Raw genomic sequence first — 25,626 nt, 5'->3', positions numbered from 1 at the left:
CACATTCCAGAAATATTTTTCTTCCGGGCCTGTGAGAAAATTTTCCAAATGCGAACTCAGCCACTTTTGAAAACTAACTACTCTTTCTGTAAAAGTTTGCCAATTGTTTCTTTTAGAAAGAATTCCCAGCATTTTGGGAAAGCAAAAACTTACTACAGAGGAGGAAACTCCAAAGTGGTCTTCTATACATTGTTATAATTTTAGACATATTAATTATAATCAGAATGATTCCTATTCACCTTGACTTGCAGAAGGGGATCCTTATTTTACTGGCAAACTTCAGGATTACACTGCTGTAGAGAAAGATGAAGTGATTTTACAGTGTGAAATTAGCAAAGCGGACGCTCCAGTGAAATGGATGAAAGATGGCAAAGAAATAACTCCTTCTAAGAATGTGGTTATCAAGGCAGATGGCAAAAAGAGAATACTTATCCTCAAGAAAGCCTTGAAGAAAGACATTGGTCAGTATACATGTGACTGTGTCACTGACCAGACTTCTGCGAAGCTCAACATTGAAGGTAAGTTCATCTTCTATTGTGAGATCAGATCACACGTCTCTAATAAAAACGAACGGCGTTTGATGATCCTCTTCCTTTTACAGACCGTGATATTAAGATTGTGCGTCCCCTGTATAGTGTGGAAATATTTGAGACAGAGACTGCCCGCTTTGATACAGAAATCTCTGAGGAAGATATTCATGCCAACTGGAAATTGAAAGGGGAGACCTTGACTCAGTCAACTGTAAGTAAAAATTCAGATTACAACTCACTTAGGGTCAAACGTGATGGCAAACTTGTTGCTACCATGGGTTCACCGTCATCATTTTAAAGGGATTTTAAAATGTCGTCTTGGCACTCATGACATTTTAAAATTACTTTAAAATGGTGATGGTGAAGTCATAGTGGCCACAAGTTTGCCATCACATTTAGTTTGGTTCTTACATAAGGGCTTGCAAAGAAGATAATCCTGGTACAGATGTAGAGATTTTGCTGTGCTACTGAAGGACACTTATATGCACAAGGAAGAGGCTGTTGACTTCCCGTGAAAAATGTCTCTAAAGAGTTTGACTTCCCAGTAGTTTTATTGGGGGAAGGAGTATCAGCAATCCTCTTTTAAAGTGGGATCTTTACGTACCACTTACTTTTAAAGTCCCTCTCATTTATTCCTCACAATTCACCACTCTGGCTTAAAATTGCATGTAACATATAACAAAGAGCAGGGGTCATTTCGTAGAAAAAGAGCTGGAGGAACTCATTAGCATAACCCATTCCCATATGCCACGCCCCATGACATCACCCGAAGCGTGTAATTAGCATACCTGATTTGCATGTGCCACACCCCCTGGCGTCACCGATCCTGGCTGTTTTGGACCCAGGCCCAAAATGGTCAGGATCGGGTTGCTGCTGAGTGGGAGAGTGATTCACCACCCGCCAGAGGCCTGATCTGGGCCGTTTCGGCCCCAATCCAGGCTGAAACGGGCCCAAAATGGCCGAGAGTCAGGTGGGTGAGGCCACCTGACATAGGACCTCTTTGGGGAACTGCCGAAACTGCGTTCCTGCATGTTCCCCCTCAAAATGAGCCCTGACAAAGAGTATAATTGGCTAGAATATGATGAATATAATTGAGTAGAATGAATATAATGTGTGTTAATTTGCTAGAAAATTATCTCAGTGTATGTAAGATGGCACTTAACTAGTTAGATATATAAGAAACTTTGGGGTGTTGGTGTCAGAGAGCAGAAAAATCAGGTATTATTACACAAATGGTAAAGAAATTCTAAAAAAAGGTAATTGGTTTAATATTTCAAATGACAACAGTAAATTATATATGAATAAACTAGTTTTAATATTCACATATACGAGAAAAAATGGAACACAAACTGAGATCAGTTAATTTTTAATTCATTAATTCCAGCAAGAATTTTAATAGCAAATAACTGGAACTCAAGAGTTACCACCAATTCAAGAATGTGTTGTCTCATCTTGGTTTGATAATTAGTTGTTTATGATTAATGCATTGCATAAAATAAAGAGATGAAAGATTGCAATGTGCACACACATTAAGACTTTCAGAGATATGTTGACTACTGAGAAAAGCTTTATGATCTGATTTAGATGGCTATAATTTATTTCATGTAGAATTAGGTGAGAATATATTATACATTGTGGGGGGGTGGATGTTGTACAATAAATACATAACATTCTGGGAGAATATATTGCTGTAATTTGAAGACCTTTTTCATATTGGAAGGCTACTGCTGATGAAGTGACTCTAAAATTAGACAAAAATATTGCAATTGCAGTTTACGCCTTTGGGAATAAATAACTGCATGTATTACATGCATATCATTCCCAGAGAAATAATGTGGTCTGTTTGTTAGAATTTCTGAGAAATCAAATGCATTGATCCAGATGTGTAGATCCTGTTGTGGTTTCCAAACACCTGAAGCCAAGGCAATCGATCCTTTGTTCCCAACATAGAACAAAAAGATAAATGAATTGCTGCTAGTTTTTTGAATTTCTGAGGACTGAAATATGAACACTAATAAAAGAAATCAGATGTCAATCTGAAAAAATCTGGATGGGGACAGTGGTCCCATTATCAAAAATATTTGAGAATCGTTGACGTATTCTTGCATTTCTTTTTTTTCTGAAGGACTGTGAGATTAAGGAGGAAGGCAACAGGCACTGTGTCATCCTCTACAACGTACGCTTGGACCAAGCCGGTGGTGTAGACTTCCAAGCAGCCAATGCCAAATCAAGTGCTCACCTTCGAGTGAAGCGTAAGTGTACAAACACCAAGTTGGCAACATGATATATTGTGCCTTCGACTGTTAGTTCTAGTGACATGCAAGGGATGATGGCCAAGTAGGAGGGCGTGTCAAGTGAGCATAGGATGGTGGCTGGAAGGAACTTCAGAAACAACTATTCTAACATATTGTCACAGCTCTGTCATCCATCCCTGTTGTGTAAAGATATTTATACTCGTTAGTTCCATCCGGTACCCCTAATTCAATTCATTCTCTTGTGATATGTCAAAGATAAAGTTACATCATCGTAAACATTCCATGTCAATCAGTTGTAGCAGAATTACAGAGGAAGCTGTTAGCACCTTCAACCTTTATTTCATCATAAGCTTTCCTGAGTCAAAACTTACTTCCTCAGAATGGCATACATTTCTGTGCATTTGCTACCAGACTCCTGTGTAATCGTTATATAAAGAGTTTAATTCCTTAATTAGGTTAGGTTGTACTTGTTAGATTATATGGCAAAAAAATAATCCAAATAACAGAATGATGGGCGTATGATGCCTTGCATAATCAGTTGTTATGGAATTTAAATATTGTAAATGAATGTTTTGCTGAGCTGGTATTTCTGGATAAGATTTGAGAGATAACACCATGCTGACATTTGTGGAAAGTGAGAGTTGCCTGATGGACAGGGGCACCCTTCACAGCAGAGACCCACTTGTCTTGCTATCCAATCATTGGCCTTGCTATTTTGGAAGCCATATGCCTTATCTAGCAAGAGGCATGTGGGGCTTGGCAAGGAGACAGAGGCACTGTTGCTTTTCTGCTGATCTTTTCATTTCAAGGGAACAAGCTCTGCGAATGAGGAAACTCCAGTGACCAACCCTCCCCCTGAGAACCCCAAAGGCCCCAGTCTAGCAAGGGAATTTAAATAGCCTCCGTACAACCATACTCTCTATCTCTCCCTCTCTCTCTTGGGGAAGGGCATTATGGAAACTAGTAAAAATTGGAAGTGGCTAATCTGAAGATGATTTCTCCTTCTCATAAAGCACGTGTGATTGGTCTCCTAAGACCTCTCAAGGATGTAACGGTGACAGCTGGTGAAACTGCAACCTTTGAATGTGAGCTGTCCTATGAGGGAATTGTAGTGGAATGGTTCTTGAAAGGAGAGAAGTTGGAACCTGGTGAAAAGGTATAGAAGACTTTCTTTCTTCTTTTCCCCCACCCCTCCTTACTTGCTTCTCTTCTTTTCCTCTTGCTCATCTTTCTTCACCTTCTGTTTCCTTTTCTGCTTTTCATTTAAATACCTGAAAATACTAGGCAAAGAGGGTATGCTAAAGTATCATTTCAAAGTAATTCTTTTTATAGGCAGAGAATTGGAGAAGATAGAAGGTCTCAAGCTATCAGCCAAAACGTTTTGAAGTTTTGTATCCCATTTATGAGAAATATATTATACTGTTGACTTAGAGGGGGATAAAATATTCTAATTGTCCAGCAAAGCTTACAATAATTTCTTTCTCCCTGCTGAGTGTAAAGCTGGGATCCATTTCTGCATATATGGGGATTAAGGAGATTGAAATGCCATTTCAGGCATTCAGAGCTTCCAGATAAGTTTCTGAACAGAAATGCTCACCGAGCATTTCTCACCTGCTATTTTTAACCCTTATTCAAGTGTGCTGTTTGGGCTGAGATGTGAACAGCCTGGAATGCAATTAATTGAATACTTAAAAGCGTCTTGGTGTCAAGTGATAATTAAAATTGACATATAAGAACTCGTTCAGTAAATTATTTTGCTCTTCTGTTTAGGTCATTAGAGTGTCACTTAACAATAAATATATTAAATAATTAACATTGATTAAATTAAATAAGAAGCCTGTTATATTATTGACATATTAAAGAACACTTGTAGAGGGAAATATACCCAGGAAAAAAACTAGTAATACATTTTTAGGATTTGCTATAGCATTTATAGACTAATCAAAATGTTAGGTTTTTGTTTTTTAGTTTAGATTCTAAAAAAAAAAACTTTAGAACTTCAGTGATTCTTCATTGTTTTTATTCAATATAGTATAAAATGAGCCATGAAAGTCAATAAGCAGAAATATGCACATCATGGCCAAACCAAAGAGAGATTAAAATTTATAGATATAGAATGTAAATTCTGTCTACAACATAAATGTAAAAATTATTCTGAAGTATCAGATGAAAGCTTTTAGAGTAGCGTTTGCCAAATGGAGAGATTAATACTCTTGTTGATGCAAAATACTGTAATGTTTTTAAAGTGTTGTTAGGAATATTTGATTTGCAGTGTTTTATGGTTTACCTCTGATTTATCCACGTCTGTTTAAACGATGAAGAGCACTGCCTCTTCCCTGCTAGTCCAGATAGAGACTCTACACACCTAGAAGTAGGCTTCCCTGTTTCTATCTGGATCTGAATGGTAACTGTGCAGATGCAGAGGATGCAAAAAGGTCCATCACACATAGAGTTGGATCTCCTCAGCTTTTTTATTTAATTCTCAGTTCTCCTCCCTATTATATCCCTAATCCTACATCACTTTTATCCATGCAGAACCCACTATTCTTTCTGTATAGCCTTTTGGGATGGGGACTACCTCCTTCCTTTTCATGAGTGGAAAAGATGATTGGATCCAACCCAGAGTTCTCTTTTTTATCAAACAGCTGCGATAGAATGCATGAAACCTTTTTTAAAAGAGTTGTTCCTATCAGCCGCTTGAGCAAGCAGGGCGAAATTTATTTCCTCACTTTCCTTTCCCAGCAAACTGCTGATTAGTGGGATTTTTAATATGTCGTCCTAGCTAGAAATGGGCACGAAATGGGGAGAAAAGAAATGAGAGTTTTGCATTTTGTCGCATTCCACAAATCATGAAATACGAACACCCGTGAAATTTTCCTGTTTCATGATACGAGTCATTAGTTCTGTGATTCGTCAAAACCTGGGGCACTTCAGTGGCCCCCTTCATACCCAAAGAGACTGGTCTTGCGGGGAGGGCCCCAAAACCACCACACAGACATCTGCCCTGGCGGGAGAGGTGCACAAAAGAAAACCAAAGGAAACAACAAGACTATGAGCCCTCAAAAGAGCAGAGAAAGAATTAAGAAGAAACAAAGACACGCAAAGAAAAAATAAGGGAGGTCTCAGTTAAGCTAGGCCCCAGAGCCAGGTAAAGGCCTGAGACTAGGGTGGGGTGGGGTGGAGGAAAAAAGGCACCCTCACCCAAAGACTTCCAAGCAAGCCCACGAGCTGAAAATAAGAGGCTTTTCAGTCTCTTTTAAAGCAGCAGCAGCCAAAAGCTCAATTCCACTCTCTCACTCCAATCCCAGCAATAGGTCCTCCCTCTCCCTCTGTTCTGGGACTGAAAAGCACAAAGCGGAGAGCTCTGCCTTATATAACAAACGCTCACATAGAGCAGAACAGGAGGTCTGTGGTCGGCAGACAGACCTGCTTAACAGGGTTTGGAGGGATGAGATTGGTGTTCCCATGGCTACAGAAGACCCATCTCCTCAGTTGCCTAGGGGATTAACTCCCCTGCTCCTCACTGTATAGGGCAGAATGGAAGCTCTCCAGTTGGCAAGGAGAGCTGCTTATCAAGGTTATGTGGGCTAAGATTGGGGTTTCCAATGGCAACAAAAGGTCTGCAGACATTCCAGGCCTATATTGCCTAGGGAATCAATGGATCGGTGCCAGCCTGTCTGGCATCACAAATCGTTCATGAATCGAACGAATTGGGTCAAAAACTCGTGAATTTTGTGAAAACCGTGGCCCCACAAAATGCGTTTTTGCAAAACATGAATTGACCTGATTCATCACGAAATTTGATTCGTATTTCAATTCATGCCCATGTCTAGTCCTAGCTGCTCCACTGAAGTTCTTTTGAGTCAGGTCTCCCACACTTACCCATATCCATTATTGGGCAACAGATTCCAACTTTTGATGGAAGGATCATCACAATTTCCAAACAACCAACCGTGTTGCAAATGGCAGCCATCCCAATTGCTAAGCCATATTTTAAGAATGGATTTAGCTTAATTATAAAATATTTGTACCCCTTCTTTTTAAACATCAACAATTTTGAACTACACTGCTGTCACAGTGTATTATTTCACTTAAACTGTATGGAAGAAGAAACTAAGAAAATGTGAGAATGAAGTTATACTGAAGAATTAAATTACATAGGGTTGGATCCCATTGAAAACTTCCATGCATGGAATTTCTTTATTGATTTATTTCCTTCATTAATTGTCCTCCTTTCTCACTGAGACTCGAAGACTTCCATGCACAGAAGTACAACTTCTCTGCCTTCCCCCTAACCCTAATCCCCCTCCCACTGAATCCTGAAATGGTGTTCCGGGATGGTCCCTTCATGTATATTTATTTCAAGAAGTCGATGAATAGATGGGTAACCATATTGGTCTAGTAGAAGAACAAGATTTGAGTCCGATAGCACCTTAAAGACCAACTAAATTTCCAGGATATGAGCTTTCAAGAGTCAGAGCTGCCTTCATCAGATATATGACGAAGGGAGCTCTGACTCTCAAAAGCATATACCCTGGAGATCTGCTGGGTCTTTAAGGTGCTACAGGACCCAAATCTTGCATAGAATATACCAGCAGAACATCATAAAATGGTACATTATGCTCCTATTGTAAGAATGTTATAAGTAAGATTTTTCTTTTAGTGCATCAGTGCTTTGGCACCCCTTTTCCCGTTCCAAACACCCATTACGCTGATGCCCACACAGCACAGCAACCTTTATTGGCATAAATAATACAGACAAAACAGGAGAAATGTTGTGGAATAAATTCATATCGCTGATGCACAACAAGGTGCTCATGAAACGATCAGAACCTTTGGGGGATATCCTCTGATACATCATGAAGAGCTGCAATCCAAACAGGAAGTCAGAGAAGCCCCAGTACATGAGCAGAAGGACCTAGTATGCATGGAACTCTTTACATCCCAACCTACATTGATACAGATATACTTCCCCAGATATTTAAGATGAGGACTGCAATGTGGTTAATTCATGTTCTGCTTAATTTTTTTTAAAGATTGTGCCCCGTGCTGAAGGCAGAGTTCATACACTTGTTCTGAGAGATGTGAAGCTAACTGATGCTGGAGAAGTCACATTGACTGCTAAGGATTTCAAAACTCAAGCAAATCTTTTTGTGAAAGGTAAGTTTGACAGTGCAATACTTTTTACGGTACACTGATGGCCAGTGATCTGGACCCAGACAAGATATGTTGTATAAATTCTTCCCTGCAAATACTTTTTGCACCTAAGCTACTGAATATAACTCTTGTCCCCATTTCGTTATTTAAAAGAAGACGTCAGTCTTTTGAGCGGAGGGGGGAAATACCCTCTAACACATTTGTCTCTTGTCGATTTTTTCCCTTAGAACCGCCTGTTGAGTTTACTAAACCTCTCGAGGACCAGACTGTAGAGGAGGAAGCCACGGCAGAACTAGAATGTGAAGTGTCCAGAGAAAATGCTCCAGTGAAATGGTTCAGGAATGGCCAAGAACTTCATAAAACAAAGAAATATGATATCATTGCTGAGGGCAGAGTCAGAAAACTCATCATTCATGGCTGCACACTGGATGATGCTCGGACTTACACTTGTGATTCTAAAGATTTCAAGACCTCCTGTTTCTTGAATGTTGAACGTAAGTTTATTCATCATTGAACTGGAAAATTTAATCCTTTGATTCCCTCAAAAGTGGTCATGTAAATATTGTCATGTAAATGGGTAAACTTGATATACAGTGAAGCTATTTTTGGATACGTGGAAGAGCTCTCCTGGGAGCATCTCCCAAAATGGGAACCCCCTCGAATTTTTTGTGCTTCTCTATATTTGCGTGTAGGTAATAATGGCTGTATCAGCATTTATTATAATTTGACTCAATTTTAAAACTTGAAATCTATTTTTCTCTTATAGCACCTCATGTTGAGTTTACAAAACCCCTTACTGATCTTGAAGTTAAGGAAAAAGAAGTTGCTCGATTTGAATGCGAAATTTCTCGACCAACTGTTAAGGTCTGTTAATAATTATCACTGAATTTTTCTAGTAAGGGTTATGTAGAATGACACAATATTCATTCCTATTAGAAGGGCCCTGAGAATCTCTTCATCTTTGTCATCGCCATGTTCTTATTAAGAGAAAAATTCAAACCCTAATCATTGCACAAATAAGTTGTAAAGTGAAACTTGTGTTCAGTAATGGCTCAGAGAGCTAAAGGTGATTTGGGTGGGACAGAACTTCATTAAGTATACATTCCTGTCCCACTGTACAATCAACAAATTCTTCCCACCTATAGCCTATCAGCATCCTAAATGCTTCTTTTCCTTTATGGTTCTAGGACCAAGCTAATAAAATCTATATTTTACACAAAGAATTGTAATTAAATATATTCATATTCGGGTGTTTAGTTTGCATATTTTAGTTGGGTTATAAAATATAGGTGTGAGCTCTATGGAATTGGGTATTCTTATACAGAATCCTAGACACTGTGACATTGTCATAGATTCAGAGAAGTCTGATTTTCGCTCATACTTTGAGAATTTTCAGCCTTCTCATTTCTGCAATAATTATGCGCTCCCCTCAGAAAATCCTAAAAGTTAGGTTCCTACTGGAGCAGCAATCTGTGCCATGAAGGATGGCACAATCAGCCCCCTACAATCAAACACACTTTGCACATGTATGCAAGTTTCCCTAGATTCTATCCAAAGGTCTTGATCTAATTGTGCATGCAATCAGAGCAGTCTAATAGTATCCTGTTCTACACCCATCGTGTCCTTAACTAGATGGATTAGATCAGTGGGCTTCAACTCATATATTGTGACACTCAGATGGATCACAGAGCCCCACCTACTGGGTGTGCCCTTGTACAGCTGCCATTTTTGTTGTTTTTCCATGAGGGCCTTCTGCTACTGCATATGGGCTCTACGCCTCCTGCATCTCTTTGCATACATGTTGAGAGGTGCAACAGAATGGCAAAGTATGGTTGCGCAATAGTGGAGAGAATTTCTTTTTTCAGCATGCACAGCATTAGAGGCCTCCCTCTTCCTCCATATGGTCCCCTTGCCTTCTCTCACTCTTCCCTTGGCTGGCAACCCCCACATGTAGATCCTCAAATTCTCCATTTGCACTTGCCTTTTGGATCTCCTCCACCTACCAATGAGGAGAAAAGTTTGACTCCTCCTGTTCCTGAGAAGTTATTCTGGTGTCACATGACTTCCTGTTTCATACTTGCAACTCAGTGGGTCACATACTGGTACTGGGAGTTAAAGGTGGGTCCTGGGTCTGGAAGGGTTCTAGCCTCAGAGGGTTAGATGGTTCCAGTAATAAGTGTATATTCCAGTAATAAGTGTGTATATAAGTGTGTATATAAGTGTGGGGAAGGTTCTCCCCACCACTGCACCTTGTTAATTTGTTTTATTATTTGTATATTGATTTTAGTTTTGTTTTTATCAATTTTAACTGTTCACCGCCCAGAGCCCCTGGGATGGGCGGTATATAAATTGAATAAATAAATAAATAAATAAATAAAAATATCATAATCTTTTCATGAGCCAACTATGAACTTGACTGTTCATTGTAGAATATGGGTTTGTGATTTCCTTCCAGTTATAATTCAGGACTTGCACCACTCTAATACAAGCTTATGTTTATTGTTGCTTCAACTGATGTTATAATATGATTCTTTTGTCTTTTACTTTTATCAACACTTTAAATATAGGCACGGTGGTTTAGAGACGGTGTTGAAATCAGAAAAGGCAAAAAGTTTGACATAATTGCCAAAGGGGCCCAGAGGATACTAGTTATCAACAAATGTTTGCTTGATGATGAAGCTGAATATGCATGTGAAGCAAAAGCCGCTAGAACCTCGGGCATGCTTACAGTGATAGGTAAATATGAATCTACCTTGGTATTTATTAAAATACTTACATCTCTCCTTTATTCATGGTTCAAGGCCTTTTATAAATCATAGACTCATAGGGTTGGAGGGTACCTCTCGGGTCATCTAGTCCAACCCCCTGCACAATGCAGGAAATTCACAACTACCCCCTCCCCCAACTGCTGCAGTGACCCCTGCTCCATGCCCAGAAGATGAGAAAACACCTCGAGGATCCCTCGCCAAACTAGCCTGTGGAAAATTGCTACCTGACGCCAAGGTGGCGATCAGCATTACCCTGGGCATGTAAGAAGGGCCACGAGAACCAAGCACTGCTGCAACCCCTTTTGCCCTCTCCCTCACAATCTGCCCAGGTTCACAGAATCAACATTGGTGTCAGATAACCATCTAGCCTCTGCTTAAAAACCTCCAAAGAAGGAGAGCCCTCCACCTCCCGAGGAAGCCTGTTCCACTGAGGGACTGCTCTAACTGTCAGGAAGTTCTTTGTAATGTTTAGCTGAAAGCTCTGTTGATTTAATTTCAAGCCGTTGGTTCTGGTCTGAGCTTCTGGGGTAATGGAAACAACTTCACGCCATCTTTTATATGGAAGTACTTCAAGATCATAGTTTAAGACATCACAATTGAAAGTACACAAAATTGAAACATATAAAATACTGTCCCAAATAACTCACCTCCCTCCGCCAAGATACCATAAAACAGCCTTGCAGGGCCTTCTGAAAATTTCTAGAGATGGCACCCCCTCACTTCATCAGGGAGCTTGTCCCACAGAGTGGGAGCTACGATGGAAAAGGTATGGACTGTAGGTGAAACCAGATGGACTACCTTAAGCAAGACATTTAATCAACTTCAACTATGAAGTGTTTTGCTTTTTTTTACAGAGGAGGAAGCTGTCTTTACCAAAAATCTTCCCAACATTGAAGCAAATGAAACTGATACAGTCAAATTAATTTGTGAAGTTTCTAAGCCTGATGCAGAAGTAACTTGGTTCAAAGGTGATGAGGAGCTACCTGATGGTGGGCGCTATGAACATATTTCTGATGGCCGAAAGAGAATTTTGGTCATCCATAATGCTCGTCTTGACGATGCCGGGGCATACAGTTGCAGGCTCCCAAGCACTCGCACAACTGGCAAGCTCAAAGTCCATGGTAAGAAAACAACTGTAGTCTCTTTTACAAGGCCAAAATTTACCTCAGACTGACTATGACAAGGTTTTAAAAATTCTAGATTCACTAAGTATACAGGAAATGCAGTCAGTTGACATAGGTGTGGCTAAGTTGGTAGTAAAGTCCCTTTTGAATTTTGGGCATATTTATTTATTGAGTATCATGGCATGAAGTTGATGTTAGGGCATGCTCATGTCAAGTCAATCTGGGTTATCTTTGGCTGAGTGGAAATGCTTTGGATTTTACATCAGATAGAGTAATTAATTTATCTTCAGATTGTGAAAACTGAAAACGATATATATATATTTTTTAGAACTTGCAGCAGAATTTATTACTAGACCCCAGAACACTGAAGTACTTGAGGGAGAAAAAGCAGAATTCGTCTGCTCAGTGTCCAAAGAAGCCTTTGAAGTGCAGTGGCTCAGGGGCGATACTGTTCTTGAAGCTGGTGACAAGTATGACATCATTTCTGACGGCAAAAAAAGAGTTCTAGTCATTAAAGAATCAGCCCTGGATGATGAGGGAGGTTATTCCGCGATGGTTGCAGGATCCAAAGCAACTGCACGTTTGAGAGTGATCGGTAAGCATTACGGCATTTTCACAGTACACTTGTAGAATGGGAATTTTTTATACAATGCAATCTGCAAAATTTATAAATAATGACATATATATATATATGTTCAAACTACAGAAAAACTAAGGATTATCATACCACTAAAGGACCAAGAAGTTAAAGAGGGGCAAGAACTTGTCTTCAACTGTGAAGTAAATACAGAAGGTGCCAAAGCGAAGTGGTACAAGGATGATGAACCAATCTTTGATAGTGTAAAGTACATCATGGTCCATAAGGATCTTGTTTACACTCTTAGAATCAGAGATGCCCGTTTGAATGACCAAGCAACCTATACTGTGGCACTTGCAAACCAAAGAGGAGAACATGTTAAGACCTCTGCTACTCTAACTGTTCTAGGTAAAGAGTTCACATGTTCTAAATGAGATGCTTTCATTCATGTAAAATTCAAATTTTGGTGAAGATGTAAATTAACCACAATTTTCAAAAAATCTCTCTTCACAGAGGAGGATCTCCGAATTGTTGAACCCCTTGAAGATATTGAAACCATGGAGAAAAAGTCTGTCACATTCTGGTGTAAAGTTAATCGCCTTAATGTAACCCTCCAGTGGACAAAGAATGGAGAAGAAATCACGTTTGATCGTCGCATCTTGTACAAAGTGGATAAATACAAGCATTCCCTTATCATTAAAGATTGTGGGTTTATAGATGAAGGGGAATACACCGTCACTGCAGGCCATGACAAGTCTGTTGCAGAACTCATTATCACAGAGGCACCTACCGATTTCATTGAGCACTTGCAAGACCAGACAGTCACCGAATTTGATGATGCTGTCTTTAGTTGCCAACTTTCCAAAGAGAAAGCCAATGTGAAATGGTACAGAAATGGACGAGAAATAAAAGAGGGCAAAAAGTAAGTGGAAATGTCCTTAACCAAGGATTGGATCCCACCAAGATTTCCATGGATGCAAGGAGGGTGTTTTCACCACCACCACCTATGCAATATTCCAAAATGAACCCCCCAGGACAGGGACACCTCCCCCCAGGAAAAGGGGGTGGAGGGATCAGGGGGAGGAAGGATCAGTGAACCCCCTTCCTTCAGCCCGTAAAAATCTAGGCAGGATCCAAACCTGTGTGGTGGAATACATAACTGCTATGATTACTGTATTGATTCTCATCTCCGAATTTTGTACATAATCCACTTTTCTGTCTGATATAAAGGTATCAATTTGAGAAGGATGGAAATTTACACAGATTAATTATAAAAGAGTGCAGACCGGAGGATGAATGTGAATATTCCTGTGGAGTGGATGACAGGAGATCCAGAGCACGACTTTTTGTGGAAGGTACATTTACAGTTCCTGTTAATACTTCCCCCCAGTTTGTACTCACGCTTTTCTGTAAAGATTTCTTGAACATAACATAAACACATTGATATTTGTATTAGAAATACCTGTGGAGATCATCCGCCCACCTCAAGATATTTATGAAGCGCCAGGCTCTGATGTCATCTTTTATGCTGAGTTGAATAAAGACAAGGTGGAAGTCAAATGGTTGAGGAATAATATGATCATCGTCCAGGGAGACAAACATCAAATGATGAGTGAAGGAAAAGTCCATCGGCTACAAGTCTGTGAGATAAAGCCCCGTGACCAAGGAGAATATAGATTTATTGCCAAAGATAAAGAAGCTCGAGCTAAGCTAGAACTAGCAGGTAAGGCTGTGTAGTTTGATGAAAATAAGAGAAAAGATGCCAGGCGGGGGGAGTGCTGTCAAGTTTCAAGCACATCAGTTTCAGAGATTGATTAAATGATTTTTTTCATGACCACTAGAACTGTATTACTGTCACAAGAAAAGGGCATAACATCTTTTATTATGCCCACTCTCATACGCCATTCGTTCATAGCTGTCTAAATAGGAGTAAAAGCAGGGCTTTTTTCTGGGAAAAGAGGTGGTGGAACTCAGTGGGTTGCCCTCGGAAAAAATGGTCACATGGCTGGTGGCCTCTCCCCCTGATCTCCAGTCAGAGGGGAGTTTAGATTGCCCTCTGCGCCGCTCAGTTAGAATCAGCTTTATTTTGATCATTTATACCTCATGCAATAAAGTCATCTGAAGGCCTTAGTTACCTCACTGGTACAAGATGAAGTGTCACTCAGCTACTACTTATAATTTTGTCCCCCTCCATTATACCAAAGTATTGAAAAGAATCCACGTAACTTCATTTTTCTGTATCAAAATCTTTATTGTACATGGCGAATATAATACCTTTATTGTGTTTTTTAACTAGCTGCTCCAAGGATAAAGGCAGCAGACCAGAACCTTGTTGTGGACGTTGGACAGCCGTTGACCATGACTGTTCCATATGACGCTTATCCACGAGCCGAAGCCGAATGGTATAAGGAAGACGAAGCCTTGCCCACTCTGACAGTTGATACAACAGCTGACTATACTACCTTCAGAATTTATGAAGCAAAAACATCACACAGAGGAAGTTACAAGATAATACTTAAAAATAAGCACGGCAAAGCTGAAGCGCACATCAACGTTGCAGTTATTGGTAAGCTTATCATCCCCCCCGAACCCTTTACTTTGCTGAGTTTTGTTTTCCTGATGAGAGTGATGATTTAAACAGCCACCAAGGTCGTGCAGAAAGGAAAAACCTTCGGGCAATGCTGAGGTAGAATGTGGTTTTAAGCCAAAATAAACAATCCAAGCAGGGCATTGTGTTATTGGTGGCTTATTTCGAAAGAATCAGCAATCAGATGCAAAGCCTTCCCCTCCACACACAAATAAATATTGTTTGTTTTTAACTTCAGATGTACCAGGCCCAGTTAGGAACTTGGAAGTCACTGAAACATTTGATGGTGAAGTTAGCCTTGCCTGGGAAGAACCAGAAAGTGACGGTGGTAGTAAAATTACCGGGTATGTTGTTGAAAGACGTGATGTCAAACGCAAGACATGGATTTTGGCCACTGACCGCGCTGACAGTTGTGAATACACAGTTACTGGCCTTCAAAGAGGAGGAGTTGAGTATCTCTTCCGTGTGAGTGCGAAAAACAGAGTAGGCACTGGAGAGCCAGTCGAAACAGACAAACCTGTTGAAGCAAAGAGCCGATTTGGTAAGCAAATGGTTCGAAATGGTTATGAGAAAGTAAATTACATTTATATTGAGTGGAAAAATATACATTTTTCTTCTCCTCTTCTCTTGCAGATGTCCCCGGTCCTCCGCTCAATGTACAAGTTGCTGATGTGAACAGATCTGGTGCTTCTCTTACCTGGGAACCACCAGATTACGATGGAGGCTCTCCAATTACAGGCTATATTATTGAATTACGTGATAGAGCTTCAATCAAGTGGGAGCCGGCGATGACCACAGGAGCAGATGAATTGGCTGCAACATTGACTGATGTGGTGGAAAACAAAGAATATTTTTTCAGAGTCAGAGCACAAAACCAGGTTGGAGTTGGAAAACCTAGCGCGTCTACTCATGCGGTGAAGATTATGGATCCAATTGGTTAGTATGCAGTTGACAACAGGGAAACTATCCATCTAACCTGGTGATAATTGTATTTATTCTTAAAACTATGAGCACAGAGAAGATGAGGAAAAGGAAAGGATAATTATTTTAATTAATTAAAAGTCATTGGGTTGGATCCAGAAAATCACTCCCTCCTTCCACACCACCTCTATACCTGCTCTAGAGGGTTGGAAGGCCCTCATGATCAGCATGGGTTGCAATATGGGGAGACAACATCTCAGCTGGGAAAACCACAGAAATCCACTCATGTAAGGGCACCTTTGGACCCAATCCATTATATGCCTGATCAGTTAGTAATATCGGAAACAGAATAATAGAAGCGCCAGATGAAAATTGTGCTCTAAAATGGAGGTCAATGTCAGTGTTCAGTGAAAAGCGATCAAACAATATAATTGCAAAGACAAAGCTGTCTTTGGCAACCTCTAGACTTCCATATGTTTGCATTTTGCTTCTGGTCAACAGCTGTGTCCCTTGTGCCAAATCGGGATCTCCTTGTGCCACTTTTCCATGTGCCATAGGTAGAGGAGACTGCTGCTTGAAAAAAATCAAGGTTAAAGTTCTCTTGAGTCTTACAAGACTCAATGCCTAAATTCAGGATCTTGCCAGCTAACACTTTCTTGAAGTGTTTAAATCATGCATATGTCCCTGTTTTCCAGAAAAACCAAGTCCTCCCATTAACCTTAATCACTCTGATCAAACAAAGTCATCTGTAAAACTCACATGGGAACCTCCCTTGAAGGATGGAGGGAGCCCAGTATTGGGCTACATTATCGAAAGATGTGAGGAGGGCACAGACAACTGGATCCGCTGCAATGCAAGACTTGCACCTGATCTTACTTATACGGTAAGCTGCATTTCCTTTTGAAATGAAATCCCCAGTAAGTATTTTGGCTTTGTAATGGTGGTTTTTACAACAGCTGTTGCCTCCATCTTTGTAGGTAACTGGATTGAAACCACTTGCCAGGTACTATTACAGAGTATCTGCAGAAAATGCTGCTGGTATATCAGATCCATCTGAAACCCTTGGACCACTGACTGCTGATGATGCACATGGTAATTAGTATTCTGTTCTGTTCACATGATCAACTGTCTGAAAGACAAGCCTCTGTGTGCTTTCAGGGTATCTGAGGCTGTTTATGTCCAGTATTAATAGCAGTGCTCTAGTGGATAGCCTTCCTAAGTCAGGATTCAGAATCCATTCCAGTCTAAACGGTAATAGAGCTTTAGCCAGAAACCAGCTGTTGCGCCCAGGGGAAGAATGTGGGGTGTTTGCTGCATCTGGGTGAGCATGCACTCTTCCTTCTCCTCCTTGGCTATATCCTTACTTCAATCAGCCACCACCAAACTTTAAAAAGGGTTGCTCTTCACCAGCAGTTTGGAAACTAGTGAACCTTTGACCATGTACAGAGTGTTAGCAATGGATGAGCGACTTCTCTTGTCAGGGAGAGATTGACATAACTGGCTCTTAAATTTAAAAAAGATATTGTAGTTCATTAGCATATATATATATGCATATATATATATATATGCATATATATATATATGCATATATATATATGCAGAGACCAGAATATATAGGGAAGATTATATCATGACAAGGAAGGTTGCACAGCTAGGTAAGAAAAGAAAAAGGAAGAAAGAAAGACTATACTCTAAGGCAGGGGTCCCCACCTTGGCACCTCTGGGCACCATTGCACCCGTCAAAACCTTTCCTGTTGCCCATCAAGTGTTTTTAGAAGGTGGGTGGGACCAGGAGGAGCTTTTCCAAGCATGGCTTCTGATTGGCCATTGGAGATTTGATTGGCTGTGCAGATTTTTTAAAAACATAGCTTTGGCAGAAGCTGCTTCCACAGCACAAGGATCTTCACTGTGTGACTGAAGGTAAGCTATGGCAGGCATTTTGTGGCTGGCTCCACCTCCTGCAGCAGCCATTTTGTGGGAGCCTTTTTGTAGCTGTGCATACCACACTGTCTCAGAATTCCAAATGTGCCTGCAGGTTCAAAAAGTTTGGGGACTCCTGCCCTAAGGTCTAACTACATTACTTGAGAGTCATAGGGTTACCTTAACATCCAATATGGCGCCTTAGGATGGCTGTGTATCTTTTAGAAGCCAAGAGGTAGAGTCAAGATGCTCTCCTACTCCCCTTCTCCAGATCCCAGATGTACAACATGCACACACAAATGACTGCAGATCTTTTAAATCATCGTCAGAGAGGTGTGGATTTCCCCTTCTCCTGAGTTAGGATAAGCCTCTTGTCAGGCTCCATAGCATTCCCAAACCCTAGTCATATTGCCCAAGTAGCCCAGGCTTCTATGATGCCACCAAAATGCTAGAAAAACACTATCCCTCCATGACAAGATGACAGTTAGAACAAAAGGCTATGTACAGGCACCTTTTATTCCTGAGAAGAGATTGTCTTTCTCAGTGCTTGTCAGAAGGTGAATTAAAGGCTAGTGTGATACCTCTGGGCATAACACGCTTTACTAAAATGGAAGAAAAGCATTAAAATTCCACAGCTGGTTCTGTTATATATTTAAGATTTGGCCTAACAGAAGAGTAGAAAACTTCCTCCCTTCCTACTTTCTAACTATGTGGAAAAAACAATTTTATATATAAAGAGAGAGAGAGAGAGAGAGAGAGAGAGAAAGATTTGGCCTAACAAAGCATTATTAAAAAGGAGGCTACTTGTCAGTCTTTTATACAAAGAGATCCCAATTAAAAATCCATGACGCTGAAATTGCATTTGTACTTAAAATGTACAAATTCACATCTATATGGCAAACATACAACTTTCTGCACCAACAGTACTATCAGATTATAATTGTCAAATGATCTGTTTCCCAATAGTAAAAAGCTGGAGACAAAGGCATCTATACTAATGATTATTTGGAGGGCATGTGCAGTTCTATTGATGTTGTAACAAAATTAAAGTTGGAAAATATTAAATTTGCATTTATTTTCCAGTTGGACCTACAATGGACTTAAGCGGGTTTAAAGATGGCTTGGAAGTTATTGTACCAGAGCCACTCAGAATACGTGTTCCTATTACTGGCTACCCAACACCAACTGCTACATGGTCAGTGGGTGACAGAGTTTTAGAACCAGGCGACAGAGTAAAGATTGAGACTACTGCAGCCTTCGCAGAACTGCTTATCACTCCAAGTGAACGGCCAGACAAAGGCATTTATACCTTGAAATTGGAAAACCCTGTGTCATCAGTATCAGGAGAAATCAACGTTAATGTCATTGGTGAGCAAATGAATATATCCCTATGCATTTTATTGTAAGTAATAGAATATAACAAATATTTTGTAAATGGACAAAGATTATACATTCAGAAAGTGAGTCACATTTTGTTACAAACCAAAATTAATTTCTGAAATTCTGCCAGTTTATTTCACAAGTCCATACGATAAAGAAAATCAGATTTGTTTTGAATGGTGAAATCTTGTTAGAAACATGAAGAAGTATGATATAGAATCCAGTAGGTGTAACTGTAAAAAAAACGCTTTTATAAAATAAATAAAAAGTAGAATGGTATTTACTATAATAATATATAACCCTTTTTAGCTCGCCCAAGTGCACCAAGAGAACTGAAAGTTCCCGAGATGTCTAGGAACACAGTACAGTTAACATGGGAACCACCTGAAAATGATGGAGGAAGCCCATTAACTGGCTATCTCATTGAGAAACGTGAAGTGAGCCGCAAAACATGGACCAAAGTATGTTCTAATTTTTTTAAAACTTGAATATGTGTTTGTTTTGGCATAGTTTCATTATGTGTTGCTGAAGATCACATGAAATATTCTGTTGCTATGATGGGGGTGGAAATCTGTATTGACTTGGAGCTTCCGCTGTTTTCAGGTTGCTGACAATGTCCTTGACCAAGAATACACCGTACCAGATCTCACACAAGGAAAAGAGTATTTGTTCAGGGTTTCAGCATGCAACAAATGTGGACCAGGAGAACCTGCTTACATCGATGAACCAGTCAACATGTCAGCACCTGCGAGTGAGTTTTCTTAATGTTCAGATATTATTTATTTTATATGTCTGGCCTTTTTATATACAGACACCACTTTTTAGATCATTACTTTAAGATGGGCTGTACATAACCCTTGTTGATCCAGAACACTGTACTTTGCTTTCTTCCAGTAGGCAAGTCAGCTCACCTCATATTGCATGTTGACATTCTGCACATATTATTGTCAATAAACTTTAGTTCTTCTCCTCCAGGATTCTATCAGCTTTACACTATTCCTTATAAAGTTTTTATGGAGAATTTTCTAGTTTAATTTGCCTGACCGTACAGAATTTTCTTACCTCTACAGTTTTGGTCCCAGACCATCTGGTCCTTTAATAGTCTCGTATTTAAGTTCCAGCAGAGGGGAGATATGTTAGTGTGCTGTCCTGTGATACCTTAAGATGGATTGGCACAGATGCACACAAAAAATTATGTGTGTACCTATAGCCAAACATACACGAATGTAGAGAAAAATGTAGTGAGGTGAATAAAACATAAAATTTAACTAGTATAGACTGTGATGTTTTTATAGACAATTCAGATATATTCTAGAGAAATACCGTGATCATTCAAAATAACAGTATTGCTGCTATGGCAACTGCCTGTCACTGATTGAGAAGGCCCTTCATCATCTGATGAAATGGACTGTAGTCCATAAAAGCATTTATCACAAAAAGCCTGTTGTTGTTTTAAAAGGTGCCACAATTCTCTTTTCTTTTAGCCTTCTGTCATGATCATCTTTCAGCCCTACACAGGGCTCCTATTAATACTGCATTAGTAGCATCAGCACAGCTGTACTACAAGTTCTTTTCACACTGCAAAACTAACTCTAAAAGTCCTGGACCACATAGGCAAAGGCTGCGTGGTGGTTCCTGATGACTGTGTTATTCCTCTGGGGAAGGGGCTAATGCTGGCATGAAAAGAAAATGCAGCATAGTCTCCTCTCATGCAAATTCTTACATTGCCTGTGAAGCACAGCAAACAGCTGCAGTGCGGTGTCTCCTTTTACAGCAAACACTATGCAAAGAAGTAGGCCAGAAGTCAGCAAAAACCTGGGAAGAGGTTAGGTTATTGTAAGTCCTTACACGTTTTCTTTTTTTCCCCCTCCTTACAGCGGTGCCTGATCCACCAGAGAATGTTAAATGGAGGGACCCTTCATCAAAATCCATTTTCCTTACATGGGAACCACCAAAATATGATGGTGGCTCACGGATCAAAGGTTATCTGGTTGAAAAATGCCAACGTGGCACTGACAAGTGGGAGCCCTGCGGGGATCCGGTCATTGAAACTAAGTAAGAGTTTGTAGTTGGAAGAATTAGAAAGAAATGCCATGTTTGGCAGATGAAATTATTGCATTTAAATGACATTATGCACTGAAACTCATTTATGGTTGACAGAATGGAAGTCACTAAACTCAAGGAAGGGGAGTGGTATTCTTATCGGGTGAAGGCACTGAACAGGCAAGGAGCAAGCAAGCCAAGCAAGCCAACCGATGACATCCAAGCTGTGGATGCAATGGGTAACTTTCCCCATTACATTAAAACTTAATTTGTATTCTTTAAAATATATGGTGGATTTGTATTTACTTCATTGCATATATAAGTCTAAGAGCCCCGTGGCGCAGAGTGATAAGCTGCAGTACTGCAGCCCAAGCTGAGTTCGATCCTGGCAGAAGCTGGGTTCAAGTAGCCAGCTCAAGGTTGACTCAGCCTTCCATCCTTCCGAGGTCGGTAAAATGAATACCCAGTTTCCTGAGGGTAAAGTGTAGATGACTGGGGAAGGCAATGGGAAACCACCCCGTAAAAAGTCTGCCAAGAAAACATTGTGATGCGACGTCCCCCCATGGGTCAGTAATGGCTTGGTGCTTGCACAAGGGACTTGACTACCTTTATCTTTACACATAAGTCTAGCTCCCAGCATTAAGCTAGAGCATCATTTGTGCATGGATGTGGGGGTGGAGGGAGGGACAGGATTACTCTGGGTATTTGGACCCAGGATTAGCTGTCCTATCAGCCAGGTGGCCCTCAAGCAGTCCTACCCCCACAGGGCAGATGCATTGCTGGGAGAGTGGGGGCAACAAACCCAAGGGCTGCATCTGGTCTGTGACCCATGGTGAAAAGGAAGGGGCTGCAGGATTCTGAGCATTCAAGAGCTCTCTTTCAGCAAATATATGCTGCTTTGCACAGATAACATATTATTTTAACTCTCTCCCAACTCAGTGGCCCCAGAAATTTTCCTAGATGTGAAACTGCTTGCTGGAATCACCGTAAAGGCTGGAACTAAAATTGAACTGCCAGCAACCGTATCTGGAAAGCCTGAACCTCGGGTTACCTGGACAAAGGCTGATTACGTCCTGAGGTCCGACAAAAGAATCACCATTGAATCCAAACCTAACCATTCCACAGTCATCATTTCAGACAGCATAAGAAGTGACAGCGGTACCTATATTATTGAAGCTGTAAATACCAGTGGTCGGGCAACAGCAGTTGTGGAAGTTAATGTTCTCGGTATGGTAGTCTTCTTTTCATACAAAAAATTACCAGTGTTTTCTTAAATAAACTTTTGAATAGAAGTTCAAACTCTTGTTATGTATTCACAGATAAGCCTGGGCCGCCTGCTGCGTTTGATGTATCAGAAATTACAAATGTGTCTTGTCTTTTGACCTGGAATCCTCCTCGGGATGACGGTGGCTCCAAGATCACCAACTATGTTCTAGAGAAACGAGCTACAGACAGTGAAATATGGCACAAGCTGTCATCAACTATTAAAGAGACAAATTTCAAAGTTACCAACCTTACACCTATGAAAGAGTACATCTTCAGAGTCAGTGCAGAAAACATGTATGGAGTTGGGGAACCAGTCCAGTCCTATCCTATTATTGCTAAATACTCGTTCGGTAAGTTCGTTCACTTGACAGAAAAGCCACTTGTCACACCAAGCCGCCATGTGCTGAAAACTGCTTCATCCTGGCCGTTTCTCCACAAATTGTGTAATTTTGTAGATAGGTACCACCTCATCCCACAGCTAAGTCCCCATTATATTATTTGTCTCCGCTCTTTGTTGTCAGTAGTGTGGAAATAAGCTATATGGTTGAATGGATACAATAGAAATAGTGAGCAGCTTCATATGGAGCAGTGTACCAAGTGAGGCAGCAAGGTGGTATAATGGTTAGAGTGTCAGACTACAACCAGGGATATGTGAGTTCAAATCCCCATTCTGCTATGACGCCATCACTGGATGATCTTGGGGGCAGGGGACTGTGTATGTAACCGTTGGATCCTTGTAGGAAGGTTGAGATAAAAAAAATCCTAAATAAGTAAATAAAAGTGGAGCAACAATCATACAAAGGCAGCCACCAAATGGAAATTATTTCACGAGAAGTGGCACATTCCACAGGCAGGAGGTTATTTTACATTTGCACAAAAACAAATATGTGAATGTTGATTTTCATTTCTGCTTCATTGTTCAGATCCACCAGGTCCTCCAACTCGAGTTCAGCCGATTGAGGTCACTAAAGATTCCGTAACATTAACGTGGTCTGAACCAGATGAAGATGGTGGCAGCCCTATCACTGGTTACTGGGTTGAACGATTTGACCCTGAGAGTGGTAAATGGGTTCGATGCCATAAAATCCCAGTTAAAGATACAACATTCAAGTAAGATAATTCTCTGCTTAGTTTATAGATAGATCAATAGACTCAGAAGTAAATTAATGACGACTCAGAAGTAGAGGTGGGTACGAACTGAAATACGAACCAAAATTCGTGATGAACTGGGCCAGTTTGTGGTTCACGAAACAGCAGTTCGTCAGAGCCCATTTCTGATGAACTGCCACAAACTTTAGACCAGTTTGTTTGGTTTGTTTTTTGGTTCATCACTGCAGACAGCCTGGCGCTGATCAATCAGTTTACTAGGCAACAGGGGGGATGGGCTTTCTGGTGCCCCGGAAGTGACCTTCTCCTGCTCCGGAAGTGACATTTTCATGTACCAAATGAACCAGTTCGTGAACCAGAGCAAGTTCATGAAAGTTTGTGGTTCGTGGTTCATGAAATGTGAAGAACCACGAACTGCACGGTTCGATATTTTCCCGGTTCGTGCCCACCTCTACTCAGAAGTAAATGATGAACTGGGATTTACTCATTCCATAAATAATTTTTTTTACATCCTGTTGGAGATGTTTAGTACTTTAGTAAGGCATGCTGTAATCTAACCAATATAATATATGGTGTGTACAAATTTAAACCACTGAGGAAGGCCTCATGGCTGAAAGATCTTTGATTTACATGCATTTTATGATATAAATAACAGTACCTGGTCATTTGAAAGATCTTTGTAAATATGTGACATCCCCATGTGTATAGGTATACCAGTTCTGGAAAAAAAATTTACACCAGGGGAAGGAATTCATATGTGAAACCAAAGTGAATAAATATTTAATACACAGTTTTAATATTGGGAGTTTGATTAAAGGTTTTGTAATTTGATATATTTTTAGCTTTTTTGTTATTGGCCTTGGTATTCATATATCAAAGTTTTCAATTCATTTCAATTTCTTTGGTTACCAGATACTACAAATATAGTCTATACAACTGTATTTAATTTATCTTTGTACATAAGAGAAGATATTAGGTAACATATATGAGTTTTACAATTGCGTTGATAGAAATGTGTTGATTTTAGTACGGATTGATATTTCATATTAAATATGTATTTCATACATTGTTGTTATTAGGGTAAAAGGCCTTACAAACAAGAAGAAGTACAAGTTCCGAGTCTTAGCAGAGAATCTTGCTGGGCCAGGAAAACCAAGCAAAGAGACTGAGCCCATTTTAGTGAAAGATCCCATTGGTATGAAAAACATTATTCATGTCTTAATTCACTCGAGATATAATTCATTCTTCATATAATGATGGCATCCTAATCCAAATTATCAATTTATTTCTAGATCCCCCATGGCCTCCGGGAAAACCAACCGTGAAAGATGTTGCCAAGACTTCATGTTTCCTGAACTGGACAAAGCCAGAACATGATGGTGGTGCCAAGATTGAGTCATACGTCATTGAGTTGTTAAAGACTGGTACAGATGAGTGGGTGAGAGTGGCTGATGGAATTCCCACGACAGAACACTTCCTCAAAGGACTTATGGAAAAACAAGAGTACTCCTTCCGCATCAGAGCTGTAAACAAGGTTGGAGAGAGTGAACCCAGTGAACCCAGTGATCCCGTGCTGTGCAAAGAGAGGCTGAGTAAGTAGCACTTCTCAGCAGAATGTTACAGCAAGAGAGAATATTTGGAGTACAATGGAAACATTAACATGTATTGTTTGCCTCATTGTACCCTTTGATCCAGTGTTTTAAGAACTTCCCTTTTTTTCTTCTTCCTTCATGGCAATTCCTTCAAAAGAATAGCATATTTGTTGATAGGATAGCAATTTTTGCCAATTCCCCCTTCCCACTGCAGATACCTACTTTGCCCTCTGTGCTGATTATGCAGGTTCAGTGACCCCCCCCAGGGAGAAAATTTGGCTGGGTAGTGCAGTAGTGGGTGGAAGCACAAAAGTTCCACTGTGCAGAGTCTATAGATGGTTGGATGCATGCCAATAATCGGTTCCAGTAACTACAGCAATTTCCCTTTAACATTTTTTA

General features: G+C 40.3%; 1 protein-coding gene across 1 annotated transcript in view; it reads left to right on the top strand.

Moving 5' to 3' along the window:
* Positions 1–25,626, top strand: part of TTN (titin) — a 330,572-nt gene that overhangs the window by 206,653 nt on the left and 98,293 nt on the right. The window contains exons 196-224 of the mRNA XM_054971277.1: positions 252–518; positions 602–741; positions 2,656–2,782; positions 3,799–3,941; positions 7,822–7,945; positions 8,170–8,436; positions 8,709–8,806; positions 10,510–10,678; positions 11,565–11,831; positions 12,163–12,429; positions 12,541–12,819; positions 12,925–13,333; positions 13,642–13,766; positions 13,868–14,134; positions 14,708–14,977; positions 15,237–15,539; positions 15,632–15,934; positions 16,615–16,802; positions 16,897–17,011; positions 18,923–19,207; positions 19,529–19,680; positions 19,823–19,970; positions 21,097–21,274; positions 21,380–21,501; positions 22,202–22,489; positions 22,582–22,878; positions 23,452–23,638; positions 24,715–24,830; positions 24,928–25,227. Of these exons, the coding sequence (XP_054827252.1) occupies positions 252–518; positions 602–741; positions 2,656–2,782; positions 3,799–3,941; positions 7,822–7,945; positions 8,170–8,436; positions 8,709–8,806; positions 10,510–10,678; positions 11,565–11,831; positions 12,163–12,429; positions 12,541–12,819; positions 12,925–13,333; positions 13,642–13,766; positions 13,868–14,134; positions 14,708–14,977; positions 15,237–15,539; positions 15,632–15,934; positions 16,615–16,802; positions 16,897–17,011; positions 18,923–19,207; positions 19,529–19,680; positions 19,823–19,970; positions 21,097–21,274; positions 21,380–21,501; positions 22,202–22,489; positions 22,582–22,878; positions 23,452–23,638; positions 24,715–24,830; positions 24,928–25,227 (6,201 nt within the window). The remainder of the gene's footprint in view (positions 1–251; positions 519–601; positions 742–2,655; positions 2,783–3,798; positions 3,942–7,821; positions 7,946–8,169; positions 8,437–8,708; positions 8,807–10,509; positions 10,679–11,564; positions 11,832–12,162; positions 12,430–12,540; positions 12,820–12,924; positions 13,334–13,641; positions 13,767–13,867; positions 14,135–14,707; positions 14,978–15,236; positions 15,540–15,631; positions 15,935–16,614; positions 16,803–16,896; positions 17,012–18,922; positions 19,208–19,528; positions 19,681–19,822; positions 19,971–21,096; positions 21,275–21,379; positions 21,502–22,201; positions 22,490–22,581; positions 22,879–23,451; positions 23,639–24,714; positions 24,831–24,927; positions 25,228–25,626) is intronic.

This window comes from Eublepharis macularius, chromosome 2, assembly GCF_028583425.1.
Source record: "Eublepharis macularius isolate TG4126 chromosome 2, MPM_Emac_v1.0, whole genome shotgun sequence".
NCBI classification, from domain to species: Eukaryota; Metazoa; Chordata; class Lepidosauria; order Squamata; family Eublepharidae; genus Eublepharis; species Eublepharis macularius.
Note: the sequence above shows the minus strand (reverse complement) of the source record. Positions and strands in the feature narration are given on the sequence as shown.